This window comes from Anabas testudineus, chromosome 21 (genome assembly GCF_900324465.2).
Source record: "Anabas testudineus chromosome 21, fAnaTes1.2, whole genome shotgun sequence".
Lineage (NCBI taxonomy): Eukaryota > Metazoa > Chordata > Actinopteri > Anabantiformes > Anabantidae > Anabas > Anabas testudineus.
In genome coordinates, this window is record NC_046629.1 from 230,973 (window position 1) to 245,416 (window position 14,444).

A 14,444-nucleotide genomic window follows, 5' to 3' on the forward strand; every position below is an offset into this window, starting at 1 on the left:
AAAAGTGCAAAGTGCCTCCAGTGAAGCGATGAAATCAGCTGCATCATAATTATCATATTAGTATGTATGTGTTCTTGTAGCTTTACAATAAGGATCAGATTTGTTAATTATCATGTAAAGCCTTTAAATGCCTTTAACCATGTGTCACAGTTTCATAGCTTTGGAGCCAGCCTAGATATTCATCAGGCAAAAAACTGACAGCTGACACAGCAGCTTAGAAACTCGGAGATTCTGTATTTATGGCATTTATTCATTCTCTTGTTAAGTTTGGGATCTGCTACAAAGAAATATTCCTGTGATTTGTGTTGAAAACACTTCAAACTGTCCGTCAGGATTTTTACCGTGCGATAGTTTTCCATGAAATACAGTAATGCTAGAATTCACTGCAGTGAAACTAACTGAAATGTCCCATTTCATCACGTGTTCCATGTTTTTCTATTAACGCTTTAATTGGAACCAGTGTTTTCTCTGTAACATGTAAAATATGAATGTTCAGATCATAGTAACAACCTGATAATTCAAAGGTCATGAAAAGTCCTGGATTAAATCTGACTGTCCAACATCACACCTTGCTGAATGCTCCATTGAAAGAAGTAAAACACGGTGTAAAATATTTGCTTGGGGGGGTCTTTGTTTTGTTTTTTTCTCTCTAGCCCTGATAATTTTCATGCAGACTGTGACTGGACATCGAACATGATGTCCACGTCATGAAACTGGGTGGGATTGTTTAAAAATCCGCATTATGCAAAAAAATCAAATAAAAAAAGAAAGAAAGAAAAGAAGAAGACGTAATAATGATTATTACTATAAAGACATGAAGTGAAGCTGTTTTTATGTACAGTATTATAAAGGCCTAAAAGCTGTGTGGTGCTATCATGTTTTTAACTTCCTGTGTCTCGTGTTCGAAACCCCACATCAGGAAATTGCACTCTACTCTCCAAATCACTACAAACTAAAAAATGAATTTAAAAAAAAAGAGGGAAAAGTCTTGAACACGCCTTGTCAGTGTTGTATCTTTGTCTTCTTTTATTTACTGTGACGTTTCTTATTTTTATCCTCTTTAATTATTTTTGCCAACTAACCACACGATTTTGGGCCTCCTGATTTTTTTTTCTTTATGTGAAGGAACATTTAAAGCTGTGTGATTTTCAAAATAAAGTGTCGATGTGAGTCTTAAAAAGGACAGGAAAGAGTGGGAAAAGAAAGGGCTCAAAAAGATCAAGGTAAAAAAAGGACAGAGCCTTTTTTGTGTGTTTTTTCTCCAGAGAAAGCCTTATTATATGCAAACCTTCTCATCTGTCTGCAAAGTGCCATCCCTGTACAGTGTACATCACCTGTGTCCTCTCTGCTCTGCTTCAGTATTAAAATACCGATTTCATCTTGTTTTGATTCGTCAGTATTAGTGTAGTTAGACAGAAGTTTGTTAGTTTACATATGTTTGTGCAATTTTCTGTATTTGTTGATGACAGTATTTTTGTCAGTATTACTTTTTTTGTTTTTGTTGAATTTTCCAATACATTGTTTTGAGAATTTACCACTTTATTTATGTGACTCATTTTATATTTCCTAATTTTATTTATTTCATACTGTAGTGTACAGTATTAGAGTTCCTCACGAATAGATATATTTTAGTAAAATGATTCTGTCGAAGACTATTGGAGCAAAAATATGAATAGAGAGCATCTGTGGTATTTGGACAGTTTTACTTTTTTGTTGCTTTTTTTATTTTCTTTGAAACTACTGGAAATTCTAAATTCGGGGAACTTTTGATACAATGATTATTGTGAAAACACTGTATTTTTGAGAATAAAAAAAAATCCACTTTATTCATCCCACTGAAGAGGGAGAGACGAAGGACTGATGACGACGATCCTTACGATGAAGGAATTCCTGAAATGTCTGAAGTATTATTATTGAATTTGTAATTTTTCTTGGAAATGACCATGCTCGAATAAATGTAGCCAAATGAAATTTTAATAAAGCTGTGTTATTCTTCCTGGAAGGTGTCGTCCACTGCTGTTTAATCTCACAGCACATCATCAGGATGTGGTTCAGCACAACACGTGACAAATACCTGCATAAGCAGTAAGCAGTACTATTAAAAATCCTTCTCAAACGTGTTGTTCTGAGAGACACAGCGTCCACAAAGTGTTCAGCACATTCATTTTAATCCTAAAAAGCTGAATGGGAACACTACAGCCGCAGTACTTTTACTACTACTACTAGCTCATTTTGCTGTCCTGTCATTAATTACTGCGCCTGTGGTATTAGTAGTATTAGTATTACTGCTCTTGGTACTGCCACTCACTAACTCTGCTACAGTTAGTATTACTACTGCTACTACTCCTAGCTGCTACTGGCTACTACAACCACTACTGCAATACTTCTCTCACTCCTTCCAATATTACTTTTACTGCACTAGTTACGCTTCAGTTACTGTTACATAAGTACTACCACAATGAGTACAGTACTGTTGCTTTTACTCCTACGACTTTTACTAAAACTGCTACAACTACCACCACTACTGTATCGTTTACTGCTGTGTAGTAGTAGTAGTAGTAGTAGTAGTAGTAGTAGTACCACGTATATATTACGTTAATAACTGCGACGTGATGACGCACGTTGGCGTGCGGCGTGCAGCGTGTTGGCGCCGGGCTGATGGAGTCGGAGGTGAGTGTCCCGCTGCTGTTGAATCGATTCTCGGTGTGAGCGGACTTGTGGTCGTTCGTTCCCCACTGGGACACAGACCGGGGTGTCTCTGCTGGCATCGGCCCGGACAGTGTCCCGGTGCCCTCACAGGTTGTTACATGGGCTAACTCGGAACGCGGAGGGTTGTTTTTAGCCAGTTAGCTGTTAGCTGCTAGCAGAGCCTGCGCTGTGTTTGGCTAACGGAGCTAACAGCTAACAGAAGGACTGACACCCAGCGTCAAAAGACTTTTAAGGATATTTCAGTAAACACATGTACTACTGTACTTCAACCGAGTAGTTTGGAGTAAATCTTTTCAAAACGTTCGTATTGTACCTCAAACTACAACATTACTTCTCGAGTACTGAACTTAATAACCTATTATCAGACTATTAATTTAACTAATACAATTCTAAAATCAGTAAATTTGTTTTAATTAGTTAATCAGTTCAATTTGTGCTGTTTGCATGTGTCCATGTTTCAATGATTAGGTCATATTATTATTAATTAAAGCTATTCATTGTTCGAAAGATCATATAAAAAATCCCCGTGGACAGTTGTAGTTTTTTGTAGTAGACCTGTTGTCCTTCTTGTTTTCCATCATATTTTGAATAACATTGTTGAGTTATACGGAATATAGTAATTTCTGCTGTAAAATTGAAGTTCATGTATGATACCCAGTTTAATCTAGGAGACACTGTAAAGTATCTAAAACTGTAAGTACTGCAGGAGATGTTTATTATTACTCTGTTTAATATTGTGTGTAAGAGCGCATTTGAAGGATTTTACAATCAGAACAGGATCACAGAATATGACTCATGTTTTAAATTGAAACCACATAATATGAAACAGATTTTTAGGGCTCATATTTTTGTTTCAAGGCCCTAGAAAGTCTCATAATCACAGCAGAAATGAGTATTTCTGAAGGGTTTTATGATGTCCTGTGAGTTTCATGTAGATTGCATACCTTTCAAATTTAAATTTGATTGTAAATGCCAAACAAATATTGATCTTTGAGCGGCGTAAACTTACAAGCTAACGTTCAGATGTTAACTCTAGCTTTGTAAAGACCACTTCATTTTGTCCTACATTAGGCATGCTTCTATTAATACTACCGTTGTTTTGTACCTGCCGCTGTGAAATGTTTGAGATTTCTGTTGATGTTTGTAGGACCGGTTATTTAATGTTGGGGTTCATCTGTCTGTTTATTGGATTCAGATTATTTTAATAGAATGTTCAACTCCACCGTGACCTCTCTGAACATGTTTGGGTGTCGTGTGGCTGTGAGCTGTTATGATGTACAGTGCTAAACACAAGTTTTCCTCTGGGGATTCATCAAATTGTTTGTCTGTCTCCATTACACAAAGATAGTTATATAAAAATGGATGTACATACATTTATACATACATGATCACTTTATTAGGCACACCTATCCAATCTAATAAAATTCACTACAGCAGTTGTTGTTTTTCTGCTTTTGCAAAGTTATAATTTTAAGTCAAAAATAATCAAAATAGTGATAGTTCTACTATTTTTATTTTTATTTTTTATTTTTTAACTCTTTGGGTCACAGTGGCCGGAGTGCATCGTATTAAGAGGTGATTCTAAGGTTTTGGCCAGTTGTTAATGTAAATGGTGTGGCCTGGAGGGCATACCTTTGGTAAAGAAAAACTTGGATTACCATTTTCATTTGTATTTATCTACAATGTTCACATCAGGTTAAAATCTAATGTATAAAATATGGAGGGGAGAATGTGTTGTCGTTAATGACAACATAGAGTCCACAGGTTTGTCCTGAACCGGATGACTCTGCTCTCCCACCAGGACCTGACAATGTTCCTGTGAGTGCTCAGCCTCCACAGTCTTCTGGTGCCCTATTTGAATATTGACAAAGCATCGAGGAGCTGGTGTTTGTGTTTTTAGTTAGTGAAGAGGGCGTGTTTGGGATAAAACACGCGTGTTTGGGATTAAACACGCCACGTGTTAAGTTTATAATTATTTACAATCAGTAAGTCCACAAACAAGTTCACTTTCTTCACATCAGAAATTTTGATCATACATCATAGAGGTTTAGTCAGCGGATGTTTCTGGTATGTAGCTGAGATAGTATAATCCGATTAACAGTTTGAAACGTCAGAGGGATGTGCGGTAATAGTGGAGTATCTTTCTGTGGTGTCAGACGGGTATGATATCACCAAGACGTCATGTCAGATGAAACAGTGAATTCCTGCTGCGCCCACAGATTCACAGCAAACATCATCATGAAGAAGCAGAAAAACATTTCCAGCGTGATTCCACTGACAGACTTTAGTTTCCAGCCTCACTCGGCCGGCTGACTCAGCCTCTCAGATGACTTATTAACCCTTCACCGGCTCACTGCACAGGGGGATTCCCTGCCAGGGGGAAATCGATGACATTAACCCTTTGTTTCATGTGTGTCGGCAGCCTTCCATGTTTGCAGCAGTGGGCGAGGAAAGGTGTCTAGGTGATATGAGTCTGCAGAGCTGGAATCCCCCTCAGTGGTTTATAGGGACTCTTGGTGTGTAAGGTGGAATGATCTGTTCTCTCTGCTTTACTCGATCAATTTCACATTTACTAATAAACTTCCTTCCATCAAACACTGGACGGTCACACTGAGCGGGGTCGTCACATACTTGATATTCCACTGCAGGATTCACATTTTCATTTTCCCCCATTATTTTCTCATTCCCTACTGTGGGTCAGCTTTTTTGTCCATTTCCCAACGTGAAGTACGTTCAAACTTTGTATTGACGTTCTCACCAAAAGTGTCACCTTCAGCTTTTTGACAAGTGTTGTACCTGGAAGTTACCTTTCTGCCGACTGCTCGGACCATTTTTATTGTTCTAATGATGTTCCAACAGTAGAAGTACCCTAAAAGTAATTTTATCAGTATCAGTATTGGTACTGTTATTCCTGGTGAATTTGATCATTAAATTTAATGGGCATTGTTTTGTTGTCTCCATCATTAGAACAGAAACTGTGACTTTGATTGTTCACTTTAACTTCATCTAACATTAGATGACTGTTAAGATTATTGTTTGTCGATTATTATTACCCCATTGACTTTAGACATTTTGTCAATTCTTGTTTATTTCACAATTTTGATTTTTCCTTTTACTGGTTGTCAGCTTTTACACCGTTTATGCTGACTTTTAACATTATTTTTATTTATTTTTTATTTTTATTTACTTATTTTACATGAGTAAATAAATGTGTGCTCTTTTTCAGATTCTTGCATTTTGACTTTTTATTCTTCTTTAATAATTGAATGGTACTTTTTAGTTATTGTGCTCTGTCAACTTCTTTCTTTTAATTTTTTCATTTCATTCAACTTTCATTGTCTTGTTTGTATTTCTCTTCATTCATTTGTCCACTGTCATCTCTCCCTTTCAGTTTTTATCACTGTTGAAGTTGTTTCAGCTTTAATTTTTTCTTTTTGTAGCAACCCATTCTTTGGTATTTAGATGTTAACTATTAGGTTTGTACTGTATAAGGCAATCGTATCTTTTGATCCTATGTCTGATCGACAACTACAAATAAAAATCTTTTTTTTCTGCCAATCATCACATTTTCCTTCACACATAAACAAATAGTGCTGATGTGAAATATTTCCCTTCATAAATTGCTAAAGTAAAACAAACTGATCCCTTCAATTGCAATGTCAAAAAGGTCAGAACCCACCGAGTTAATCAAACCATCTCTGCCCTGATACATTCACATTTTCATTTTGCACATTATTTGACCGCATTCAGGAAATAGATTGGACCATTTCAGCACAATGGACGACATTATGCCCGTGTTTCCAATCAGATTTTTATATTTGACACATTTGCATTTAACCTCTGCTGAACCGGCAGACTGGTATCTGTCTCCCACTGGCAGAAACAGAAAAGAGTGAGCAGATTGCACAGCTCATTTCCTTCTCCAGATATGAGTGGCATTACAGAGCTGCAGGGAGCAGATATTGACTGATTGAACAGTCTGTGGGCGAAGACTGAGTGCTGCTGCTCCTACATTAGCTCCCATTGTGGGTAGCTAAATGGAGAGCGGACTGGAAATCACTGCGAAGGGATTCAGTGGAAGGACAGAAAGCTTGGGCACTGTAAGTCGTCCACTTCCTCCTGTTGGCCATGTAAAGCTCCTCACATCATAATGGACTCAGAGCTTTGCTATCAGGACACATTGTGCTGCAAATAGATGGATGTTACTGCTTTACTGTGGTTTATTACTGTAAAGTTAACTCTCTGCAACAACAATCACTGTCAACAATAGTTTGTCATTTACTGACTGAAACGTTTAGGAAGATGAGCTCTGTGCTCAGGACTACGTCGCCTCCAACAGGCTGCTGTGTGTTTCACATGCCACAGTGTGACAAATTATGTTTATGTACCATTTATAATTCCCATTTTTGATGAATTAACAAACCACTGATTTAGCCAAAACGTGAAATGACAAATGACCATGACCATGTGTGAAAGCCTGGAGTGGCTGTTCATTACCTGAACCTCTGTTTAACCCTTTCAGGTCAGCAACCTGTAGTCAGTTCGGCAGTGTTACAGGTTTCAGACAAACATGAAACAAAAGTAAAACAGGTAATGGATGGATTGGGCCAAGAACAGAGGATGTTAAAAAACTCTCACACTGAGAAAGCTGACAAGGGGCTAAACTTTAAAGTGGGTTTATCGAGTGTAAGTGTCGGCAGCAGAGATTGTGAAAGCGTTCTTTACTATGTCCAACTAACATTTGTCAGCAAACAGTCCTACAACGCTTGACGTTTACTTAGATAAAAGACTGAATATTAATTACACAAAAATCCTGTAATTTCCAGATATCCAGTAGAAGAGTTGTTGCAATGGTGTGAATGAAAGTGAATTGATTCAGTTAGACTTTTTACACTAACAATAACAGGATCTTTTCTTTTGACAAGATCAACAAAAGGAGATTATATTTTCAAAACCTGTATGTGCAGTCTGCTCTGGCAATATCTTTAAGCAGAGCAAGTTTGTTCTTTACTTTTTCATGTTTAGTCATCCTGAGTTTGCTTTGTTGCTCTCACACAAATGGCAGCAACAGGATGTGAACACGCATACTGTTACAAACATTTAAATTTGGTTCTGATTGTTTCCTGCTGCAACTAGTATTTGTATTAATTCATCTGTCATTTTCTTAATAAGCTGGTTCATTTTTTTATCTACAAACATTAAAAAGTGTTGTAGAGATTTTGTAGACACCCTCAAACATCTTGTTTGATTTCACCAGCTTTGGATTTATTCTCCAAGCTGTGGTAAGAACGACTAGCTTTTGTAAATTGCCCAGTTCATGGTGGGACATTTGTGTTAAGCTGTGCAGGGCAGCTATAATTCAGAACCCGTGATAAAATCAAAGCTAAAATGTTACCATAGGCTAACATTAACATTTGCTAAAACACAACGTGACAAAAAGAAAGAAAACAGAAGAAAGAAAACACAGTTACTGCAATAACTTTGAAATGAATATAACAAAGAATCAACAGTTCATTTATAAGCAGGTTCGGCAAAGACTCAACTGTGTCAAAGTCGATGACTGCAAAGAGCTTGTCAAAAGCCAAATGAAACAAGTGTAAAACTGGATTGAATTTATAGTTTTATCAGTCAGTCAACTGTCTGCCTTTGACCTGATAATTGTGTCTGTAATATCATCACTAATCTGCGTGCCTCCTCTCTCAGGCTCCTGTTGTTCTTCTGGTGGAGCCGTTTTACGGTGGCTCGCATAAGCAGCTGATTGACCTGCTGAATGCAAACATTGATAACTGCTCCGTCTTCACACTGCCCGCAAAAAAATGGCACTGGAAGGCAAGAACATCCGCACTGCACTTCAGTCAGACCATCCCCACCTGTCCATCATACAGGTAAAACTCATACAGGTGACCTCATACAGTAACATGTCTAGCATACTGGCAAGGCTTGTACATTATTACGTAGTGGTTGTACACTTAATGTTCAACTTTAAAAGAGTGGTTTGTTATCACATCAGACTAGAATCTTTGCACAGCACACACTTAACTAATCTCTCCGCTGACTGTCAGCAGCGGCCAAGGCAGACTGGAACCCTCAACCCCATCGTGAGAACTCTCCTTAATACTGTACGTGATCACTTCCTTTTTCAGTGAGTCATCAGTGAGACCAAATAACACTATTCTTTTTTCAGATTTCTGGAAGTTGACCAGGAAGCTAGCTGACTGTCAGAATATAATCTACCTAGTTCATGATGGGTTTTTTTTTTTTAAACTGTGCAAGGCAGCTAGAGCTCTTAACCTGTGGTAATATCACAGGGATGAGTCGTGGATTGGAGGTAAAACTGTTGGAGAAGTGTAGACATACATCCAAAAGCTCCTGCCAGGGGTGTATACGCCTGTAGACCTCCTGCCTGGCAGCTCCAACATCAGCATCCGTTTACGGATATGTCCACAATCTCTCCTCTGAACATGACCAAACCACCTCAATCTGGCCTCTGACTTTACCTCCAATACATCTGACATGGTCTGTTCCTCTGATGGACTCATTCCTGATCCTCTCCATCCTCATCACTCCCAAAGAGAACCTAAGCATCTTCAGCTCTGCTACCTCCAGCTCTGCCTCCTGTCTTTTCTTCAGTGCCACTGTCTCTGAGCCATACATGTCCTGCACTACTCTAAAATACTTCTCTGCCACTCCAGCCTTCCTCATAAAAACCACAGCTCCTCTCTCTGCACCCTGTCAGACACTTTCTCTAGATCTACAAAGACACAGTGCAACTCCGTTTGTCCACCTGTGTACTTTTCAATCAACATTCTCACATCCACTACTCTTTCCCACAACTTCATTGTATGGCTCATCAGCTTTATTCCTCTGTAGTTCCCACAGCTCTTCGTCGACACTTTTCCTCCATTCCTTGGGCATCCTCTCACAACAAACTATTCAGAGCCTCTTCTGCCACCTCTCCATACCTCCACAGGTATGTCATCGGGACCAAATGTGTTTCCATCTTCCTGAGTGCCCTCCTCACTTAGCCCTATGTTCTAGCCTTGCTACCTTTCCATCTGGTCTCCTGGACGCACAGTATGTCCACCTTCCTTTTCTGCATCATGTCAACCACCTCTCTAGCCTTCCCTGTCCTAGTCCCAACATTCCCCACTGTCAGTCCTACACTCTTGCCTTTTCTCTTCTCTTTTTATTTCTACGAACACACCTTCTCTTCTACTTTCTCGACCAACAGTAGCCCAGTTTCCAACAGCACCAGTGGCAGCCTCTGTTAACTCAGTGCGGCTGATCTAGTATGAAGTCATGTTGATGATTTGCATGTTTGATTTGGCAAAAGTTACATTAGATGCCGTTCATGAGGAAACCCCTCTGCAATTTCCCAGACTTGGAATTGAATTGTGCCCCATTGTGGTTGCATTAGATTGGGATTAGGCTAACATTTGGTAACACTTATGATCTGATGAAAAATGTGATGGCCCACATTTTTACCCGTTGTTTAGCCTGGAAATCAGACAGTATAAAATTAGTTATTACACTGCTTTCAATGGGAAAGACAAAACAGTGGGCAAGCTAGCAACAATTAGCCAGTGTTAGCTGTCATCAGCACCTTTGCTTTATGCTACTAAACCAGCTAACGAGACAAAAAACACTTTTTTTTTCATTCATTATAATGTATGGATGGAACTTCTTAATACAGAGAGGTGCTGTTGTAGTCTCCTGATCCAGATAGCCTGGCAGCTGCTACATGCAGATTGTTATTAGTATGAAACATTTGTAAATGTGTAGATATACATACAAATCTGTGAATTTTGTGCAACTTATTCAAGAACCCAGAAACTACTAAAACTCTCAAAATAAACTTTGTAACTGATTGATTTGAGAAAATGTTGTCAGCAGCTGGAGTGGAGCACTTTATATTTTAGTCAGGTGTTTCTGATTTTAACCCCAATTTAAAAGTGTGAAGTGATGAGGAGCAGCGTGAGCAGGGTCTGATCACAGGTTTCAGTGACTCAGAGGTCTGAAGCTGCTGACTAATATCAACACACCAACATCAACCTGATGCTTCAACTCTGAGCTACTTAAAATTGACAGTTCATACCCAGAGATCAAGAAAGGCCTTAATTCACTGCTGGTTGGGTTGTTTCAGTGTGTGGGGGTGCTGACTCATTCTTAGATTGTGTTTTTTAAAAAGGGCATCATGAACAAACATGATTCACTGCCCTACTTCGTACCTTTTTCTGAATTTGAACAACTGCTTGTTGCTGACGGTATCGCAGCTGCAGCAGCACGTTGGCGGGGCATCTGAGAATACAACATGATGACTTTGAACCATTAAGCTGGTCGGCCATGTACGTTGGTAACAACACATTTTATAGTGTAGATAATCACTGAACCCCGCCCCCTCCCAACACCTGACCTGATAATGATGATAATGAAGATGTGTTGTATTCTGTGTGCTCAGTAATCTTTGAAACTCGGGGTGTCCTTGACTGACCATGTCCTCTGTCTTCCACTACAAACTTGGACTCTCCCTTCATCACTCATGCACCAACCCTCAGAATGGGGGACTTTAATGTGGCTTCTCCACGAGCCACCACTGATGACTGAGAGACTCTCAGACCTGGATTAGGCTAATTTCCTGGACCTGATGGGGTGTGTTTTCAGGCGTGTGGCGCAGAAGTGGAACAGAAATCAGTCTTCCTGTGGTCTCTGATTCAAACCTTCAACAGTTTCTGAAGAACTCCAGAAAGGAATCACCTGATGGAACATCCTGACATGAAAACTCAGTTTTCTTCAGATCCCTCACCAGAAGTCAGTGTTTTCTTATTAAAGCTCTGTACTTGAGACAAGACTGGGATTCTGTGATATAGGTCTCTGTCCTGAGAAACCTTCAGATGGTTTTAGTTTCTACAGACCTGCAGCTAATGAGTCTTCACTTATTAATCTGCCTGTTTTTATTAAATGTAGTTGCTTTAACAATTATTTTATTTTATCCTCCATCAGGCCAAAAACTATTTTCAGTTACACTCACACGATGAGGAAACGCAGCAATTACGCTGGAACCAGACCTTCTCCTCCTTTTTTATTTAACAAAAATTGACAAGAAACCCTCAAAGTCACCACAGGACACCGCTGAGCTCATGGAAAGACCTGCTGGATTGATCAGCACCTGGAGTGTAGACTGTTGAGTAAATAACAGGAGATTGGACCCTTGGCTCAGATAATTACATTTTTAAACTTATTGCACAACCCTACTATACAACTCATGTCCTGCTCATGACCTCAATGTATTTTTATGAGAAAAAGTTCTGATGTCTTTATTTTAGGGACCTGTCAAACTGAATTTCATTGTAGCACCTCTGATGACGATAAAAAAGATCTTATCAAACGTTTGGTTGTGAATCATTTTGTAAACCTGTTTTGGGCGCCATCGATCCTCAGACCTGCTCAGAAGATTCTAACCCTAGGTTTAGACTCTTCTGTTAACAGCATGCTTTATCTCTGTATGTCTTCCCCTGCAGAGTCCTGTTCAGCAGCTCGGTCCTTAATCTGTGTGAGCTAGTGGCTCTCAGACCAGATCTGGCCCATCTTAAGAAGGTTCTGTACTTCCACGAGAACCAGCTGGTTTATCCAGTCCGCAAACACCAGGACAGAGACTTCCAGTATGGATACAACCAGGTCCTCTCATGGTAAACACCAGTCCTTTTTCGCCTTGTTTTGTTGTGTGGGCACATGATGATTACTGTGTTATCCTGCAGAGACCTGACAACTCTCAGTCACAGATGCTGTAGTGGTCTGACTCTTGGTGCTGGTTTTACTGTGTGTTCTTTTTTAACGTCTGTGTTTGCACTGGAATGAGTTTGATCAAAATTAGACTTGCTTCTCCAGCATCAAGTTTTAATAGCAACACGAAACCTGAGAGCCGCATTAACTTACTGTTTGTTGCCTTGCTGAGCTGGAACCGTTTGTCTTAATGAGCGTGTCAGCTGCGTGTGATTGGTTAACAACCTGGGCTGATATGATTGGTTAATTACTTGTGTAATTGTAGTGGGTGATGTTGTCATTAATCAGACGTCCAACAGAAAAGTGATTGTTGTTGATCTGCTCGGCAGCATGTCAATAAGTCGCAGTCTCTCCATCTCGGCTAACGTCGTTACAGCAGCATTAAATAACCTTTGATTAGAGCCAGCACAGATCACTCTACTGTAAAGGCAGACCAGGCTCATTTCATACTCAGATCAGGATTTCCAGTGGTGCAGGGGAAGGACACGCATTCATGATCAGGATACAGAGTTTACTGAAACTTTGACAGGAAAATTCCGCAGGTTTCTTTTTAATATGAACTTCAAGCTGTCTTCGAACAGTTTCAGTCAGATAGGTCTGGTTCTTAAAAACTGGTTCCTCCCTGCTCTGTTATAGTCTAAGTTGAAGTCCAGTTCGTGGTTTCAGTTGTCCTTTGATGAACGCCTACAAGGACTACAGACATGCTTCTCTTCATACTGTAATCAGGTGTACTGCAGGTTTCTTGTCTGGTGCAGGTTTGGCCAGGTGATAAATTCACACATATGAAGATAGTGGCCTATAGCCCAACCACGTGGTGTTCTCCCTGTTTTCTGCATAAAGCTGAACATGTTTATTACTTTATGTCTACATTAAGTTTTAAAACCTGTTTTTTTTCTAACAGCATCATGTCTGAAATTTTAAATATGACGCTGCAGTCGCTCCTATATCAGCTGCTGAGCGGCAGGAACTGCAGCTGCTCTGCTTTTTATGACCTTCTGCAGTTACACTCTTGTTTCCTTCTCCATTGTCGTCTGTCATGTGTGACTCTTCCCACATTGGCTCTTTTTTGCCTTCAGCAATTGGTTTTTCTTGTTTTTTCACAACACTTGTTGGTTCGGACCCAGTTACTGAGGTCCAACAGGATGGACCCAGATGCAGATCATAGATTTATTGATGGAATCTTGATGTTCCTCTGAAAATGGTACATCAACAGGCAGCTGGAGAGAACCTACTTGTGGACTGTCAACCACATGTGTGGGTGTTGGGACAGACTCTGTGTCTTTGTTTCTGGCCTGTCCCTCTTCAGCCCCTCATCTCTAGATTTTCTGGAAGTAGCTGCAGCTGTAGAAAATCTTAGTATTTACCATTTACTAATCAGTATTTGTCTGTGTGGTTCTGTGATCCAGCCTGGTGTCAGACGTTGTGGTGTTTAACTCGTGCTTCAACATGGACTCCTTCCTGTCCTCCATCTCCTCCTTCATGAAGACGATTCCAGACCACCGACCAAGAGACCTGGACCAGCTGATCCGTCCTAAGTGTGTGGTCCTAAGCTACCCGGTCCAGTTCCCTGATGTCAGCAGGTCAGTGTTGTCCTACTCCTCAGGTTAAGGAAGAGTTTGGATGGGAGCAGGTTTTAATGATGTTCAATTAATGTTTGATTAGTTTTAATCAGCAGCAGCTGAGTTCATCCATAAATGTTAAATCTGACAGGGATTACTGGTTAGAATGGGGGCCCACGAGCAGAGTCCTGGTGAAGGTGTGTAAACTAAACCACATGTCTGTTATAAAGAGTGGAGGGTAGGGTGAAGTGGAGGTTTCATTCTGTAAAATTATTAAGCGTATGAACAAACTGTGTCTTTACAGCCTTAGACTCGCATTAGAATCCACAGAATCCACTTAAAGAGGAGTCGAAGAAATATGGAGACCGTGAGCAAACATTGGCTCCCTGCTGTAGA

The 14,444-nt window shown here is 39.8% G+C and overlaps 1 protein-coding gene across 3 annotated transcripts in view; it reads left to right on the forward strand.

The window, feature by feature from the left end:
* The first annotated feature begins 2,637 nt into the window (after nt 1-2,637).
* The window catches only part of gtdc1 (glycosyltransferase-like domain containing 1), a 31,259-nt gene continuing 19,452 nt past the window's right edge, over nt 2,638-14,444 (forward strand). For all 3 annotated transcript variants that reach the window (XR_003299813.1, XM_026376441.1, XM_026376442.1), the window contains exons 1-4: nt 2,638-2,670; nt 8,413-8,594; nt 12,228-12,395; nt 13,896-14,069. Coding sequence is in view for 2 of the 3 variants with exons in the window: in XM_026376441.1 (XP_026232226.1) it covers nt 2,659-2,670; nt 8,413-8,594; nt 12,228-12,395; nt 13,896-14,069 (536 nt within the window). In the remaining variant the exon portion in view is untranslated. The remainder of the gene's footprint in view (nt 2,671-8,412; nt 8,595-12,227; nt 12,396-13,895; nt 14,070-14,444) is intronic.